The sequence below is a fragment of the Solanum verrucosum genome, unplaced genomic scaffold (genome assembly GCF_900185275.1).
Source record: "Solanum verrucosum unplaced genomic scaffold, falcon-dt-bn FXZP01000078.1, whole genome shotgun sequence".
Classification (NCBI taxonomy): domain Eukaryota; kingdom Viridiplantae; phylum Streptophyta; class Magnoliopsida; order Solanales; family Solanaceae; genus Solanum; species Solanum verrucosum.
In genome coordinates, this window is record NW_026020150.1 from 1,202,591 (window position 1) to 1,222,973 (window position 20,383).

Consider the following 20,383-nt stretch of genomic DNA (forward strand, 5'->3'; position numbering starts at 1 on the left):
TTCAAGATCAAGCTCGAAACCCTTGGATTCAACTAGAAGTCAAGATCAAGATAAATTTCAAGTTGAAGAATGATCAAAATCAAGACCGTCGGATTCAAGATCAAGCTCGAAGCCCTTGGCTTCAACTAGAAGTCAAGATCAAGAAAAAGTTCAAGAACGATCAAGATCAAGACCATCAGATTCAAGATCAAGCTCAAAACCCTTGGATTCAACTAGAAGTCAAGATCAAGATGAAGTTCAAGTTCAAGAACGATCAAGATCAAGGCCGCCGGATTCAAGATCGAGCTCGAAGCCCTTAGATTCAAGTAGAAGTCAAGATCAAGATAAAGTTTAAGTTCAAGAACGATCAAGATCAGGACCACCAGATTGAAGATCAAGCTCGAAGCCCTTGAAATCAACTAGAAGTCAAGTTCAAGTTCAAGATCAAGTTCGAGTTCAAGTTCAAGATATAGCCTGGAGCCCTTGAAATTATATCCAAAAAGGAGAATTCAGAGGAATCATAGAGATTGTAACACTTGCACTTTAAATCAATAAAACGACTATTGCAATACTTTTCCATTGTTGATTCTTATTATCACAACGCAAAATTTTATTGTCTACAATTTTGGCACCCCTAATGGGACAATCTTTACCTCTCATCTTAACTTTTCAAGCATCAAATAATATCAAAATGTCTTCCACTATAGAAGAACAACTAGCAAGCTTAACTAAAGCAATTGAAGGTCTGGAAAAATGCGCATACGAACAAGATGCTAAACTTTCCAAGCTAAAAAATAGGATGGATGACATGATTGAGAGAATATCAAGTCAAGCACCTCTAAAGCTTCGTAAAATTCAAGACAAAGGAGAGTCATGTGTAAAGCAAACAAAGATCAAAGAGATTAATCTATCTGCTAAAGGTTTGATTTCCATTGATCAATTGAAAGACTTTATCTTAGAGGCTATCGAAGAAAAATTTGAGTCTTCATCCAAATTTTATACCACGTATGCAAAGCAATATACAAAAAGGATTGATAACTTGAAAATGCCTGAGGGCTATCAACTTCCTAAGCTTTAACAATTTAATGGTATAGGAAATCCCAAACAACATATAGCGCACACTATCGAGACTTGCTATGATGCCGGAACATATGGTGATTATTCTGTTAAAGAGTTAGTTCGATCTCTGAAAGAAAAGGCATTTGACTGGTACACTGATCTTGAACCTAATTCTATAGATCTTTGGGAGCAGTTAGTGTAGGAGTTCCTTAATCATTTCTATAGCACAAGATGCGTCGTTAGTATGATTGAACTTACAAAGGCTCGTCAAGGTGAAGATGAACTAGTTGTTGACTTTATCAATCGCTGGAGAAGTTTGAACCTCAACTGCAAAGATCACCTTAGTGAAACTTCTAGCATTGAAATGTGCATCCAAGGCATGAATTGGGGTCTTTGCTACATTTTGCAAGGATTAAAGCCCAATACATTTGAAGAGTTGGCAACTCGTGCACATGACATGGAATTAAGCACGACTTTAAGAGAAGATCAATGATCTCATTTCTATGAACCTCGTGAAGATAAAGATATAGAAGATCTCCAAAGTGGGGGCAGGTCTGCATCTGAAGATGACTTTGAAGAGTCAATATATATCTAAACGCTCCTAGACGCATGAGTCTAAACTGGATATCACAAACCTCTTCAAATTTGAGCTAAATATTCAAGTTGAAATGCTCCTAGACACATGAGGCTAAATTGCATATCCCTCTTCAAATTTGAGTTAAATATTCAAGTTGAAACACTCCTCGAAACATGAGCTTAAATTGTGTGTCATAAAACTCTTTAAATTTGAGTTAAATCTTCAAGTTGAAATATTTCTTGAAACATGACTTTAAAGGGCTTGTCACAAAGCTCTTCAAATTTGAATTAAATCTTCAAGTTAAAATGCTCCTTGAAATACGAGCTTAAATTGTTTATGTCAAAGCTCTTCCAATCTGAGCTAAATCTTCAAGTTGAAATGCTTCTTGAAGCACGAGCATAAACCGCATATGTCACAAAGCTCTTCAAATTTGAGTTAAATCTTCAAGCTGAAATGCTTCGTGAAACACGAGCTTAAATGGTATGTCACAAAGCTCTTGAAGGTTGATTTAAATCTTCATGTTGAAATGCTTCTTGAAATACAAGCTTAAACTGTATATCTCAAAGCTCTTCTAATTTGAGCTAAATATTAAAGTTGAAATGCTCCTCGAAGCACGAGCTTAAACCGCATATGTCATAAACCTCTTAAAATTTGAGTTAAATCTTCAAGCTAAAATGCTCCTTGAAACACGAGCTTAAAATGTATGTTACAAAGCTCTTCAATTTTGAGTTAAGTCTTCAAGATGAAATGCTCCTTGAAACACGAGCTTAAATTGTATGTCTTAAAGATCTTCCAATTTGAGCTTAATCTTCAAGTTGAAATGCTCCTTCAGACACCAACCTAAATTGTATATCATAAAGCACTTTAAATTTGAGCAAAATCTTCAAGTTAAAATGCTCCTTGAGACACGAGCCTAAACTGTATATCATAAAACTCTTTAAATTTAAGCTAAATCTTCAAGTTAAAATGTTTCTTGAACACGAACCTAAACTATATATGATAAAGCTCTATAAATTTGAGCTAAATCTTCATGTTCAAATGCTCCTTAAGGTACTACTCTAAAATGCATGTTACTACTCCTGACTCGCAAGAATATAAACTGTGTGCGACAAAACAACAAAAAAACAACAAATATCACTCACTTTCCCAGAACTACGTTGTGACTTGATCCTCTTCACTGAGGTACGTAGGCACTTAGAACCATATTCTAAGTTTAGTCTCATGAGTGTCAAAAAATCACATGTTCCCACTTGATCTGTCACAAGAAAGTTATAGTTATGAATAATCTTTCATCAAACTCTGAACATGCACCAAATGGTAGTGACCTGATGGGGGTAAGCCCTTATGAATATAGATTGTCTGAAACTTAAAGTCTTCAAAAAACCTCCATCTCTGCAAGTTGAAGTCTTTAAAATTAGAAAAAAATATCCAAGTCTAGAAGTTGAGGTCTTCAAATCAATCAATTTTGCAAGTTGAAATCTTCAAATTCTTTAACTCCAAGTTGAGGTCTTCAAATTCTGGAAGTCTTTAAACTATCCAATAATGAAAGTTGAAGTCTTTAAATTCTTCAATCTGCAAGTTGAAGTATTCAAATTCTTCAAGCCTAGTATTTGGAAGATAAAAAATCTCGACAGGACTTGAAGAAGGGGGCATTTGTAGTCATTCAAATTTATTAAATATAAATTTATTAAATGATTCATATTATATTAAATTCATGAAGATATTAGTCTAGTTAAGTATTATGGATTAATATAATTGAGTTAATTATTTAAATTCAATAAATATGTATTTAATTAATGCCCGCTCCATAAAGCTAATATGTCATATCACTTAAATCTGATTGGCAGAACAGAGTCTTGTTTCAATCATAGTTCCTCTATTTTAAAACTATAAATAGGGGTCCTTATAATTCAGAATAGGGACGAAGAATTCTAACAAGAAGCTATAGAAGTCTCGTGGATTAAAATCCATAGGGTTCACTACAACTTCAAGAATTCAAACAAGAAGCTACAGAAAGCTCGCGGATAAAAAGCCACATATTTCTCTACAAGTTTAAAAATTCAGAATTTCAAGCGTTCAAGTTCAAGAAAGATCAAGATCAAGATAAAGTTCAAGTTCAAGAACAATCAAAATAAAGACCGTTGGATTCAAGATCAAGCTAGAAGCCCTTGGATTCAACTAGAAGTCATGATCAAGATAAAGATCAAGTTCAAGAACGATCAAGATCAGGACCGACACATTCAAGATCAAGCTCGAAGCCCTTGGATTCAACTAGAAGTCAAGGTCAAGATAAGGTTCAAGTTCAAGAACGATCAAGATCAAGGACGCCGGATTCAACATCAAGCTCGAAGCCCTTGGATTCAACTAGAAGTCAAGATCAAGATAAAGTTCAAGTTCAAGAATGATCAAGATCAAGACCATCAGATTCAAGATCAAGCTCGAAGCCCTTGAAAACAACTATAAGTCAAGTTCAAGTTCAAGACCAAGATCAAGAAAAAGTTCAAGTTCAAGATCAAGTTCAAGACCAAGATCAAGTTCAAGACAAATACAATATTAAGCTTAGAACCCTTGAAATTATAACCAAAAAGGTGAATTCAGAGAAATCTTTAAATCAATAAAATGATTGTTGCGATACTTTTCCGTTCTTAATTATTATTATTATGACTGAAAATTTTATTGTCTACACCATCGTTCAATGCCTGAGCCGTAAATAGGTTTCGTAGGTGAGTCCCAGACTTAGCGAGATTTTGAGACCAAAAGTTATGGACCATGTTTGGGACCCACGACCTGTTGATTGGAGCACCGCCCGTGGGTGGGTCCCGTCATTTGGGGTCCTAATTTTTCAGTCTCTGACACCAAACGACGGACGACCCAGTACGGTCCGTTGGTGGAACCACAGACCATAGGTGTCGTTAGGTCGACAGTTATTTTTTAGGGGATTTTTGGTCTTTCCCTAATTATTCTTGCCTAATACTATGTCAATTTTCCCTACACCAAAACTCCTATATAAGCGTTTTAACCCCCCAAATTTCCTCAATTGAAATCATTCTCTCAAATTCCTAAAAGAAGAACAAGTCTTTCTCTCCAAAATATTTCTCTCTCTATAAAGCTTGAAGAAGAAGGAGTCAACCTAGGGTTTGAATTCAAGCCTCCAATTTCACCATTGAAGGCAAGCTTTTGCGTTGAGGTATGATGGTTTTCATCCATGGAGTTCCTAAATTCTCCAATTTACGAAGTTAGAAATCCCCAATTGAGTTATGGTTTATCCTCCATGTCATGGGTTCCTTTAAATTTTGATTTATTGATTGATTTATCAAATTTTATGCATGAATTGATATAATCATGGTTTTAAGATGAATCCTCATAAACCCATGCTTAACCCATGTTTTCTAGGTATTGATGATTGAATGTGGGTTTTGAACTATGAAGGTGAATTATGGAATTATGCATGTTCTTATTGAATTGATGATATGATGTAGATGGCGTTGAGAGCAATAACATATATGTTGTCGTTGTAGTAAATTGTTGTGAAAGAATTGCACACATGACTATCTCATGCATGAATGTGAAAGGTTTTTCTCGTCTAAAGGATTCTAAGTTTGAAAGGTCTTCTCACCTAAAATAAATCAAAGATAAGGAGCTATTCTAATGAAACCTAGCTTGGATTGGTTACTTAATTGTACCTATCAATAAATGACATATAACTTAGCTTGGATTGGCAAGATGACATGCCCTTCCTTGGATTATAAGAACAAGTTAAGAAAATGACTATTCCGTGGGATTTACACTTCACACAAAGAGGATATTGAGATGGGAGATCTCTCGTTAGTAGAGGTCAGGTTTCTAGAAGCAATCTCATAGATAGACATTAGCTAGTGGATCCACATAAGCTAGAAGTTCATAGTTTTACCTTAGCAAGTAGGACACCTCTTTTCGGAGTGGGGTAGACATAGAATTCTATGTTGATAGCTCACATGGTTTTATATGTCGGTTAAAGGTAAATATCCCACAATAATGACCTAAGGTTACTTCAAGAAGTATCTTACATTTGACTTAAGATGATGTATATTTGCATTGACCGTGTTTTATGACCTATGTCTTCTAATTCTTTTACATTCATAATTTAGCTTGGTTATTTCCCTTTATGAAAATGCCCTTTTTTCGCATGTTTTCAAATGTTTTATGCATGGCTATCATGCTTGGTACATATTTTTTACTAACACATACTCTTGCCTACTTTTCTCCAAATGTAGGGTTCGATAGTCAGGGTTCCAGTTTATTGGCTAGAGTTCTTTGAGGATATTTCGATGTTTGGTGAGTCCTCGTGCTTCTAGGACAGAACATTTATTATTTTTTAGTCTTTCCTTACTTTCTATTTTTGAACTTGATGTACGAGCTACGTCCTAAAAAACTCTTATGTGCTAGATGGCTTTGAGACGATGTTTAGATTTCCACTTTTCTCTATAAAACATTGTTATGTTAAAATTGTCTTTTAAATCTATTTATTCTACTATCTTGGATGATGAATGCAAATTGAATTGTGTGGGCCTCTCAAGGTCTGGTGTAATATAGAAAAATAGAACAAATAAGATCCTGATAGAACAAAACTCAAAGTGACTTCTTTCATGAAATTCATCAATCACTTAGGGCACAAATAGTTTTGACTAAAAAAACTAAATTATTGTCTGAAAACATGGAAAACCATTGTTGGGATATTCAAATTCTACCACAATCATCTCAACGGCCTCTCTCTCCTTCGTTGCTACCACTGTTTGCACCATTATCAGCTCTGTCGTCATCGCCAACTAGACCTCCAACAATTAGTTGAACCTTGCGATGCCAACACCAATTTAGGCTATTCAGAAAATATTCTCACTTGAATTAGTCCTTTGATGTGAATAATATTCTTATTGGATCCTTTGTTCCAGGCTCTCCCTCCAAGATTGAAGATTCTATTTTTCTTTTCAGGGTGGAATCATCTTCGGAAATTCCAACATCCTTTCATTTAAAACTATTAAAGTTGTAAGAATCATATCATATATATATATATATATATTCGATGAGCTTCAAATATGTAATTAGTTGTATCTTAGTAATATTACCTTAAAGCCGATATTTTTTGTGTATTTTTCTTGTCATCTAACCAAATGTACTTTGCATGTGTATTCCATGTTAAACTGTTTAGATGTCATATGAACATGTGAAGAGGAAACCTATAGATTATTTTTTAGAACTAATTTTTGTATATTAATTTTTTATTTTATAAGTTATAACATATTAGATGGTGTTCTTGTTGTTGGCTCTCATATTTACTTCTCGATTGACTGTGTTCATGAATCAAAGATAGTTATCTGACTGTCCATAGTTAACTACGAACGGTTTCCCTTTTTTACCAAAAAAACTAAAAATTAAAATTTAAAAATATATTCTATCTGTGAAATCATATACATAATCACATGTTTATCTTACACCCAACAAAGATATAGTTCATATACTTATAAACGATTTTCAATTTATTCAACCAAGAATGATTCATCTAAAAAAAACTAACAACAACATGTTATCACATATATAGGGGTGGTATAATAATATGAAAAATTATTAGTCAAAAGTTAATGTAAGGAAAGATGAAAGATAGAAATAATAAATTTAATAACTATGATAATTCATAATATTATAACTAATGAATGTTAGTGAGTGTGAATAACTTTTACAATAATTAGTAATAACTAAGATAATTTATAATGTTAGAACTAAATTATTCAAGTGAAATCGTTGTATTTCGAATGAATTTTATACTTACATAAATAATAAACTTTTAATTAATGTTACTATATTTTTTATAGTTATCAGATTTTAATTTATTGTAGAGACAAAATAAAAATGTTTGTTCCATATTACTGAATATAAAATTTATTTTGTAAATGATAAATTTTAAACCATTCATATATATTCACATATTTTCACATTTGTTGTGAAAAAAGAACACTGAACTATTTAAAATAATATATTTTGAAGTTAGAAGATCTTAACTCCGTGAGATATATAACACTTTAATTTAAAGTATGGCGTTATTACAAGTCATATGAACTTTTCTTCGTCTAAAATACTGAAATATTAAGAAATAGTAAATAAGTAAATCAAAAGGGCAATGTTTATATAGTAATAAATATTTTGAAGAAAACTTTCTAACATTTTATATCACACAAGTACAATTGATAAATAAAGTCATTCTTTTGTCTTGAGCGTAAAAAAAAAACAAATTATGACAATTCTCTAACTCTTGAGAAGTTCAATAATGGAAAAAGATATTCAGAAGCTTATAATTACATCACAACAGAAATTGTTAAAAAAATAAATAAATTTAGACTAAATCATGTTAACTTCATATATTGGAGCATTACATACTAATGTATCTATTAAGCAAAAATATAATTATTATATTATCAAAAAAAAAATTCTCAAGTTGAGGTTATGGAATGAACCATCTTAACCATCTTATTATAGAACAAGTTACTTCATTAGAATAGTGGTACCTCATATTCCACTAAACTTCGAACTCACTTAACGACAATAAATCACACGAAATTTTTTAAAATTAAAGAAGAAGAATAGTAGAAGATTAAAAAATATTGTGGTTGAAAAATGAGAGGAAGCCCCTCCATTTATAGTCAACAAAGGGTAGTATGAACAAGTATTTCATGTGTCTTATCTAAAAAGTCATGACCTTTCCGAGAAGTCACAACCCTTTGAAAAAATCACAACTTATTGAAAAAGTTACAACTCTTTTGAAAAGTCACACCTCATCGAAAAATCAAAACCCTTGGAAAAAAAGTCACAACTTATCACAAAAGCCACAACTCATCGAAAAAGTCACAACCTAAGTTAGGGATATTATAATAATTTAACATTCAAGTTAGGAGTTCATGATTTGTAGGTAATATAGATATATATTTTTGGTGTCAAATCTGATTTGGGTCAGTTTTACAATCCTAATATACGCTTAGGGTTTTGAGAGGAGTTTAAGAAGAGGAAAAGAGGAGAAAAGGAAGAACGATCAAGGTTTTTCTGAATCAAGGATTTGTTTCGTTCAATAAAGGTATGTAAGTTTTCATAGTTTTGGGTTCGTTCACCCACATGCCAATCATGATTTACATATTTGAATTCATCCATAAAGATTGGGAAGTTTAAGTTCTTGATGAGTGTTCTTGAAGTGTGTTCTTCGTTCTTGAATTTTGATGTTTTGTTGAGTTCTTGAGGCGAGGATATTGTTAATGACCATTATTCTTGAGGGTTTTCGAGTAAATTTTCATGTAAATAAGTTGAGTAAATGAATCTAAGAGGGTTGGAAGAAACCATTTGATTCTAGGTGAATAAAGGGAAGAAAATAAGGGAACAAAATTCGTCAGATTTTCTAAGCAGAGTGTCACTACCCAAGCCTATACCCGAGACGTGGCCGGTACTCGAGAACCATTGTTGGTCCCCAAGTGAACCGTCATCCTGGCTGGCTACAATCGGAAGACTAACACATGCATACAAAAGCTTAAAACCGAAATAAATTAAATTACTCAAATACTGAATCTTTACAATGATTTGAAAAAAATAATCAATAGATAAACTCAGAATTTATAAAAACAACTCAAAGAAGACACATACTAAAAACTACTCAACCTTCTATATCTATGAAGCCTCTACTATTACAGAAGGATATCGGGATAAGACCCACAGCATCTCCAAAACTACTAACTGTAAGGTAAAGGTGAAGTCCTCTGGAATATAAGAAGGGTTTCCAAGGCTGACTGGAATATCACACGACCTCAACAAAATGCATGTTAATGATCCTAAATATCTGTATCTGCATCATAAAATGATGTATGATAAATGGCTCAGTACATGAAATGTCCGAGCATGTAAGGGGAATTCTAAAGCATAAATATAAGCTTGAACTAATGGAAAATAAACATACTTACCTCTTCTCAAATCACTCAACTCAACTCACCTCAACGAGACATAGTTCAACTCAACTCAGGGAAAATAGGGCTCAACACAATAATAAGATACTCAACTCAAGATAAAGCAACAAGAAAAGATGCAATATTTGAAAAGCTTTTAAAACAACAGATAACAACTCAATGTATTGAATAATACAATAATAACCCGACTTGTATATATAAATTTAATATAACTCTATGGGAGATTCTCTAACTGACAACCATCACAATGAGCTATATGATGATACAACGTCTAGCCAACGATGCCAGAACTGTCCTATACTTTGCCGGGGTATCAAACCTACTACTAAGTGGACCAACTAGTCTATGCTAAAAAGCAATAAGGATTCATCTAAAGAGTATAACCCTTTCTACCCAGGTTGGCTACATGGTTTATGGGGTTGTGAGTTGTATAAATTCTCCCCCATATCGGTGCTCAATACTACTCCCAAAATAGACTAGCTCATATGTTTTTAAAAATAAAACTCTTTCTCTATTTTGAGATTATTACTCAAAAAATCTTTCTCTTAAAAGAGATGGTACTCAGAACTGCTCATGAAAACTCATTGGGAAAATAGTGTTTCCTTTTTCTTAAATGTAAAAATATTTACTCTTGGAAATACTTAGTTCTCATTTATCATTTTAAAGAAAATGATCTCATCTCTACTCTTCCTCAAACTCATATGCTCAAGTCTTAAAAAATGTTTTAAAAAGGTTTGCAAAAGACTTTTCAAAATAGGATTCATGCAGAATTATGGGCATGAACTACTCAACTCAAGGACCTTTATGTGTAACATGTAGTAGTCCCACGACTAGAAATATAATCTCAAAAGGATTAGGAACTCAACACTCAAGACTTAGAACTTGAAGATACTACTCCTCTCAAAGATACTCAATTTATGGAGTTCATGCGGAATTTAGGGGCATGAACGACTCGACTCAAGGGTCTACATAATAATATGGAACTCATGTATACGACTCTTCTAATTCTCATACTTACTTCCTCAAAACATAGCTCCTATCGATAATTGATCTCAAAGGATTCACAATACAACTTGAAGACTTTCTTGAACTCTACTCTTACCTCTTTCTTGAATTTGAATTATGAATTCAAGAGTTATGATTCATGATTTGAAGGATCTCGATAATAGTGTAGACTCATGAATACATTGTCCTCACTTACTTGAGTCTTGAAACAAGTTATTAGAAATTGTAGAAGACTCCTCAAAAGACTCAAAGAGACTTTCTCAAAAGACTCATAAGAACTCTCAAGATTTGATTCTTAACTCTACTCTTAACTCTTCCTTGAATTTGAATAGTGAATTCAAGGATCATGAATTCATATATAGGATTTCTTGATGATTGGATGTAGGTTGGATAGTAAAAATCACTAACTTTCATCTCAAGAATTGCTCAAAACCTCAACAAAACAAGATTTAGAATGAAACTTCAAGAACACTTACTAAGAACTCATCAAGAGCTTAAATTGCTGAATATTTATGGATAGATTCGCAAAATAAATTCATGATTGACCTGTGGGTAAACAAATCCAACACTATAGAAGCTTACATACCTCAAAGAACTAGGTTCTTTGCGAAATCTTAAATTTCTCAAAGGTATGCTTGAAACTTCAAACTTTTTCTCCTCTTGAAGCTTCTCTCTAAAACCCTAAATGCCTTTGGGGATGAATGAAGCTGATTCTAACCATTTTAGACCCTTAATTGGGTGTAATTCGCATTTAGAATAAGTGGCGGTACGGAAAAGACTAAAATACCCCTCATATTTTTGAGTAACTTTCCTTAAATGGACAGCCTGACTTAAAAAGGGCATATCTCCCTCATACGAGCTCGAAAATTAGCAAAATTGGTGGCGTTGGGAAGAGGACTCAAAGATCTTTTGTTTGATATTTTATGATCTAAAAGTTATGGTCATTTTAAGTTGACCCAAAACATAAAAGAACTTAGAAATGACTTGAATGAAGTCTCTTCTAAAACCCTAAGCGTATTTGAATTTATGAAAACTAACCCAAATAAGATTTGTCCCCAAAATATTACTAAAATTCATTTAAGCTGATTGGGTAAGGAAATGACCAAAATACCCCTCACATTTTAGGGTAACTTCCCTTAATTGGATAGCCCGACTTCAAACGGGCATATCTCCCTTATACGAGCTCAAAATTAGCAAACTTGGTGGTGTTGGAAAGAGGACTCAGAGATCTTTCTTTTGATATCCTATGGGTCTCTTAACTCATCTTGTGCTAAAAGTTATGGTCGTTTGAAGTTAATCCAAAACTTAAAAGAACCTAGGAATGACTTGAAGAAATTATCTTTAGTTCTTTTTGGAACTCAAGGTGCTTCATCTAGAGACCTTAAAACTTAAGAAAATTCTAAATTCCTCGATAAGATCTTACTCACAACGAAGAATGGTTCGAGTCTTAGCTCAAAAGTTTTCTGGGGTATTAGACAGGGGCTGGCGTGCCGAGCCAGCAGTGGGCTAGAACTGCGCCTCGGAAGTTTAGAGGCTGGTGCCCTGCGCTACGCAGTGCACCGGGGTCGCTTTCCCCCATCCTGCTTCCATCGTTTGACATGTCTAAGTTCCTTTAAGGTATACCTTAACTCCTTTCTTATTCTAACTACTCTAAACTACATCTAATAATTTAGAGATCCTTCATAACATGAATCATAACCCTTGAATTCATAATTCAAATTCAAGGAAGAGTTAAGAGTAAAGTCTTAAGAGTTCTTTCGAGTCATTTTGAGAAGTCTTTTACAATCTTTTAAAGCTTGTTTTAAGACTTGAGTACTTGAGTTTGAGGATGAGTAGAGTTGAATTTCATTTTTCAAAATGAATATATGGGAACTAAGTATTCCCAAGAGTAAATGTTTTTTACATTTAAAATGAGGGGAAACATCTATTTCCAAATAAGCTCATAAGGAGTTTTTGAGTATAATCTCTTTTAAGAGAACCTATTGAGTAATAATCTCAACGCTTGAGGATGAGGAAATGTTTTTAAACATATGAGCAGAGTATATTTTTGGAAGTATTATTGAGCACCGATATGGGGATGAGTTCATAAAACTCAGAGTTCTCATAAACCATGTAGCCAACGTAGGCAAAAAGGGTCATACTTTTTAAGCATAGCTTAGTGTATCCACTTAGTTGGGGATGTCTTATACCTTGGCAAGGTATAAGACAGTTCTGGCAGCTTGGTCGAGACGTTGTATCATCACATAGCCCATAGTGATGGTTGTCGGTTAGAGAATCTCCCAAATTGAGTTATTTGGTATCTTTACATATAAACTAAGTTATTATTGTATTTTTAAATACATTGAGTTGTTATCTACTATTTTAAAGGCTTCATATAAACTGCATATTTATTGTTGTTTTTATACTGCATTTAGTCAAGTAACCACGAGTTGAGGTATAGTTGATTAGAGTCTAAGTGAGTAGGTTAACTTCTTTCCAAGTTCAAGCTTTCGTGTTATGATTAGTGTTTCCCCTTACATGCTCGTACATTCAATATACTGATGCCATTTGGAAAGCATCATTTCATGATGCAGATACAGGAGATCAAGGTCATCAACAGGCGCTTCCTTGATACCATAACAATTTAAGTTAGCTTTGGTGAGCCTCCTTGCTTCCGTAGGATCCCTTATTTATTTCCATTATTTCAGTTTTGTTAGGATGATCGAGGGTCTTATCCCGACATCCCTCATAGTGTTAGAGGCTTCATAGATAGACAATAGTATTTAAGGAGTCTTTCTTTCATTTCCCTGGTTAATGTTTTAAAGACTGTGAGTTGAACAATTATGTTCATTTGAGTATTTTGATTAACTACTTTATTTATGAGTTCAGTTCTTTGTGTGATTCTAATTCACTTGAGTAAGTCTTCCGATGAGAGTTGAGCTAGGCCAAGGGTTCTCTTGGGCAAAGAATAGTTCTCGAGTGCCGACCACGTTCAGGGTGTAGGCTTAGGGCATGACAACTATGATCGAAATCACAGAGACAAATACCCTCCTAATTAATGTTTATTAAAGGACGTGTAAATAGCAAATTCAACAAATATTTTGAAGCAGAGAAAATATTATTTTTTATATTACCAATAAATGATCAAAATGCAAGAGATAATTTAGTAACTCCCTTTTCTTTAGTGATGTTTAACTACATATACATTAATTTCAATTTTGTTTTTGTTTTTTTATGTTTTTCAAATATTTATAGATTAATCAATTGTACTTCTAATTATTAGCCACTAACCATACCATTACCTATCTATCATGATTTTTCATAGTATCTCAAATATTAATTAATACAACATTCTAAGTAATATTTTAGCATTTTCATGGCGAGAATTTATCCACACAAAACAAAGTCCACGAAAGCAAAGTAAGATACATTCTTCTTCAAACTTTTGTTGGTTGAACTTTTCAAACAATACTAATAAGCGCATGTCAGATACTTTTAAAATAATATATTTTTGGAGAACTTCATACGAGTAACATTGTATTACATAATTTTAAACCATGCATATATATTTTAAGCTAACAACTGAAGCCATAATAATCACTAGTGCTCACTTCAATATTTTTTGTGGCGCATTCAGCGCAAAAACTCTTACTTTTTTTTTGGTGGCTACATGAGCCCCCAAAATAAGTCGTCACTTAAATTTCATTTCTTGTTGTGGTTGTTAAAAGTGGAGCTAACTATTTGTAGGGGGTTTAATTGAATCTCTTTAGTTGCGATATAATATTGGGTAAATAAGATAAAATAGTTTTGTATATATACACATTGTTAAATTCCATTAACATTTAGGGAACTTTAAGTGTCATAGTAAAAGTGATTTTAAAATGAGTTTATGCCTCAATTCAAATTTCAAGTCAAACCTTTTTTTTTTAATTCTCTCATTAGAAGTAATAGAATTTCTAGTTCGACCACTAATCAAAGTTGTGCTATTTTTGTGTGCAGTACTGATAGTAGATACTACAAAGATTAGATGTGAGGTTATGCTAATTAATGTTTCGGGAGTTCTAGTGCAAACTTCCTCAGCAAGGAAGCTTCGCCTACAATATATCCATTATTACCCAATTTACCTAACTTCCCAGTGAATTCAACCAAATTATAGGAGGTCTTAGTGGCGGTGGTGGTGGTGGTGGAGGTGGTGGAGGTAGTGATGGGGGATTTGGTGATGGCTTTGGATTTGGTGAGGGTCATGGATTGGGTGAAAATGATAGATTTGGCCAAATTGTAGGGGGCCTAATTTGTGGCGTTGTTGGTGGTGGTGGTGGAGGAAGAGGATGAGGTAGTGATGATGGATTTAGTTTTGACATTGGATATGGCGAGTTCACGATTTCGATGCAAATGGTGGTGGAGGTGGCGGTAGAGGTGGTGGTGAAGGAGGAGGTAGTCATGGAGGATCTGGTTTGGGCATTGGATATGGTGAGGGTCATAGATCGGGTGACGTTTTGGCTTACGTGGCACACCCCGTGACTCCACACAGTTGAGGCGCATAGGAGATATTTGGATATCACGTAAGCCAAAAAGGTACACAAAATTACACAAAAAATGATTCAGTGGGTAATATGACCATAGTTTAGTTAAGGTGTATCTCTGGGATTTCGACATAGTCTAGTGGGTACTAGCACCTTATCCTATTTATATTTATAGTTCAAAAGTTCAAAGAAGAAAGCAAATTCAGGATTTTTTTAATTCTCTTTTTTCTATAATCCTCCCTACCCCAAAGCACCACCCTGATAATCTTTTTTTTGTTTATTGTCACGACCCAGACCATCGTGATTGGTACCCACACTAACCCTTCGGTGGGAGAACCATTAATACTAATTAGCTAACCCAAGAACAACACAACTTAATCAATTACTAGGAATTTAAAGATACGGAAGCAGGTTAAATGCAAGAGTCAAATACAGTTCCCATCAACTCCAAAAGATCTAACAACAACTAACAAAACATTGCGGAAATTATTCCCTAGAACTTGAAAGTCAATGTACCAAAAATCCAACAAGGAATCACAAGTCTAAAGGAAATGGGTACAACCCAATTAAACATAAGTAAATCTAAAGTACTAGTCTAAGTTCGAGTAGTAATGGACTAAACATAACGAGAACTCATGGCAGCCTGGAAGAACTGGCTCACCCTTGAATTCTATCGATCACTGGTCTTCTAAACGTGGTCAGTCAGTAGCCGCCTGAAGATGCCCTATACCCAACAAAGAAAGAGAAAGTATAGTATTAGTGCACAACCACAGTGTATAGGTAGGATCACGCAACTATCCCAATAAGTGAAACATATGCAAATAATCACAAGATAATAAAACAGGCATATACCGACCATGTACAATATCAATCATCTTATCAGTATCAAAGAACAATTCCACATTCTCAAAATACATCAATATAACAAGTTAGTGGTCCTCTCATGGTACCCACACACAAACTGTTAATGTACCGGTACGTGGTACCCGATCAAAGTTAGTGTGCCGGAAGTGACACTCGCTCCCATATATGTGCTAGAACGTGGCACCCGATCCAAGTTACACTACAACAAAAGTAGGATTTAACAGAAATTATTTAGTGGCAATAATAAAATTGCCACTAAATAGTATTTTAAAGCCAACATTTACCGGCAATTAATCTTAAGCCACTAAAAAGTAACCCTTAATATCACTTTCCTTTTCTCTTTTATCCTCAAATTTTATTTCATTCTAAAATTCCCAAACTATTCGATCTCTCTTTCTCCATTCCATCTGAAGCATAGGGTTGATTTGAAGCTTCCTTCCATGGCTACGTTGGATTTGATCTGAAGCACACAGCAAAAGGTAATCTCTATTTCATTCCACTTGATCTCTCAATTTCTCAATCTCTCATTCTCGTTGGTAAGCACACAACAAGTTAAACTTGGGTTTGATTTAATTAGCTTCGTATAGATTTGAAGAAAACATAGCTAGAAAAACTTGTGTATATTTAGCAGATTCCATTTTCTTTTATATTTAGCTTGAGAAAACGATGTGAAATTCTCTGTCTCAGGATCAGTAGTTGTGGTGAGGTAAATATAAAATGTTATTTCAAACTTGTTCTTGAACAGTTCACTCTAGAACCCTAATTTAGTTCTATAATTTCCAGAGAAGAGAGAAGATTGTTATTGATTGAGAAAATGTATATCTGATGTTACAATTGGGATTTCTGTTACTTATACAGAACTGACCGATGTAGTGATGCGTCTTGCTGGAGATTGTTTTCACATTAATTGATTTGTATTGGGAGTTCTGTTACTTTACAATTGTTATTGATTGAGAAAATGTATATCGTTTGATTTGCATCCCCATTGTCATTTCCTCCGTGTATAGCTAGTTTTTCAGTCTTTTAAGGATTAGTTTGCTCTAGGTAGTTCTATTTTTCAGATCACTACCACAAACTAGACAACTGAATCATTACAAATATCACACAATAACTCATCACTCAACACCTTTTATCTATTTCACCACCATGAAAATGACCTATATCTATTGATGAAAGTTCACTCTTACTTATCAAGGGAGTTTGAAAAAAAATTCAATAGAGTACCTTAACATATTGAATTGGAGACCTTAGTGTTACAGTATTCAACTCATACCGACCAAGTAATGCTCTTTAAGACATTCGGGCTTGGTTCCTGGGATAGGAAGGTGGAGTATTTGGTGGCGCAAATCCCTGTCAAAACAAATAGGAATAGGCAGCTAGTTGAAGCAAGTCTATTTGTCTATTTAGGGGTTTAGAAAAACCAAATAAACCAAATAAACCGATGAAACCTTTCAACGTGCCATGTAATCCAAGTGCTATAATAATACTTTGATGAACAACAAGCAATATAACTCTTAAAGTCCAAACATATATCTGTAGGCTTCTATATGGTACAAAATAGTTCGGAGCAAATATGTGAACGAAAAACAAAATAAGATCACTCCTTTACAGAAAATGGCTTCTAATGATTAATCTGAAAACACCATTACCTGCCTATAGGAAAGAACATATCCCTATCTTTCCCTTTTGGCAATGCAAAATCCCATAACACATCAATTACTGGCAACGGAAAAAATGGATCTGTAGCTAATCTCATTTCTGATTTTGTCCTCATTTTTCCACCAAATAAAGGTTGGTTCAATATGGCCCCATTGATACGCAATGACTCTAATTTTTTATTGAGTAGTTTAAGTGCGGAATTAAAAGCAATGTTACCACCACAACTAACACCATAGAGGTAACACCTTGAGAAATCTCCAAATTCCCTTAGCCATTTTTCGCCATTAATACGATCCAACGCTTGGTTCTTGATCCAAAGAACTGCGTCTATCGTGTCGTGGTATTCAGAGGGGAGCCTATTTTCGGGTGCTAGACCATAATCCAATGCGACAACAATGGAGGGGACTTCGCTACATATATGGTTACATTTTTCATGTATTATTGTACTTGCTATGCTGAAGTGAATCCTCCCTGCAGCAACACCGAAACATAATCAGAGAAGCTACTGATTCTTACTGTTCAGATTGTTGAGAAGGGTACCTTGCATATTGCAGAGTAGCCTGGCGCTGAAAGAGAGTTTGTTAAGCTTAAACACTATATCTATAACTACTCGTCTCAAGCTTAAGATATTTATTTTCTTGATTGTTTTTACAAATAATATTTAGAGTTTGAATATATTTTGTTTGAATATGATTTAAACCCTCAATTTCTAAAAATTAGAAAAATTACTCAACTTTACTAGCTTAAACATGTGTACATATATTCATTCGACTTGACACAATTTTTGTTGTACCCAGGCACATTTTGCAGATTGCAGAGTACCCTGGCACTCAAAGAGATTGCACAGTACCCTGACACTGAAAGAGAGTACCCTGTCACTTGTCTCAAGCTTACGTTATTTATTTACGTGATTGTTTTAATGTGTTATCTTAAAGTTGCTTTTGATACTATTGTAGTGAGCTGTGGAAATCTCCCTTCTTTAACACTGTCACAGGTATACTGAAAACTTCCCTTGTTTTTGCATCTGTTATAGGCCATGTTTCTGGGAGGAAGAACATTGGGATTATGTCAGGTATGTCGTTCTCCAAATCTATTTCCTCGTTATACTAAATTTTGAAGCTATTGCCTTAGGTTTGTTGCATTGTAGTCCTTCTAGGTGACTAGTCCAATAGTAGTAGAATAATTTGGAAGATGAAATTGCATACATTTATAGCATACTCATGTTGATACTCATGCTGATATTTTGCTTATACAAAATACAAAATGTTGATATTCTGCTTATACATGGAGCTTTACATGTTTGACTTACTATATTTGGACAAGATGGTAGGTCTTCCTTATTGTTCTTGCATAATTGATTTATTTGACATTGTTGTTCCAACCTAATTGGACAAGTTGGCAAAAACTTCCTTATATCTGGGCGTTCATTTCGATCCTCATTCTAGCATTTTACTGCGAAGTCTGTGATGGTATTAGCAAGCTCGTCATTTATCTTGTTGAATTGATTTATCCACTATTGATCTTGTTTTCTCCTTGGAGCTGCTTCATAATCCAGTGGTGGATTGTCATTTTCTTCTCTTTTTCTTCAAATTTTAGTCACCTAGTCTTAGTGAGTAAGATATGTAATTGTCATATCAATTTTTTTCCATCTAACCATATGCCGCTGTATGTGTACAGTGGTATACACATTCAAATGGCGAGATCCTTCAAGGAAGGAATGACACACTGATCCAAAAAGCTGGAACATTTTCCAACAGGGAAAAAAACATTGGCTTAATTGCCTTATTTTCTCCATTGTTGAACATATTTTTTCTCTTTTGATAATTCATAGTTTCTTTTATCTCTACGAGATAAGAAAGTGAATGGATTAAGATTGTTTGTTCTTATTTAAAGTGAATGACATTGTTTTGAGTTTGGTAATTCTTCTTTATTACGTTCGAACTTATTTTTTTTGTAAATTTTATTTTTGGTGTTATAAAAGAGGGTTAAATATGTGAATTTAGGTGAATTTATGATCAGTTTTAAGGCGTTACAATAATTGAGTGACAATTAGTATCTTTGACGGCAATAGAAAACGCCACAAATATGCTTGTTTCTAAGGTGGCTTTAATGGCAATAGTAAAGGCCGCTACATAAATGCCTCTAAAAGTAATTACTTTTAGTGGCAATAATAAGGGTCTTTACCGGCACTCGACATAAATACCACTAAAGGCTTTAACGACATTGGATCCAATGGCATTTAATCAAATGCCGGTAAATGTATTTGTGGCATTAAATATTGCCGCTATAAGGAAAATCAATTGCCGCTAAAGGTCTCTTTTGGTGTAGTGTTAGTGTGTTGGAACGTAACACCCGATCCATTCAACAAGCGACAATCACAATCACAATGGACATTATCATAATCATACAATCAAGTGTTGATTCATGACATACAATTATTTATTCATACTCTGTTATGATTACTGTGATCAATAATGCAATATACATACATGCATTAAAATGAAGTAATTACTAACATACATCACACCAACAGGAAATCACAACAATCACAACAATCACCTACCTTGAACAAAGCTTGAACCCTCTTAAGAAACTTGATTCTTCTCTTTCCGGATTCTTTTCGCTTGTTCTTGGTCTACAAACAATCAATATATCGCAAGGATAAATAAACAAGACCTAATTACCCAGATCATAATTAATAATATAAACCCTAAGTCAACCCTTGATCCCTATACCCAGATAAGGGCTTTTTCCACTATAATTCC

At 34.0% G+C, this 20,383-nt stretch overlaps 1 protein-coding gene across 1 annotated transcript; it reads left to right on the plus strand.

Annotated features, from left to right (window-relative positions):
- The first annotated feature begins 670 nt into the window (after positions 1–670).
- LOC125828073 (uncharacterized) lies at positions 671–14,904 on the plus strand. The gene is made up of 3 exons (XM_049507376.1): positions 671–899; positions 1,074–1,230; positions 14,709–14,904. Exons 1-3 carry the CDS (start codon positions 671–673, stop codon positions 14,902–14,904), a joined length of 582 nt encoding a protein of 193 aa, XP_049363333.1.
- The last annotated feature ends 5,479 nt before the right edge of the window (positions 14,905–20,383 follow it).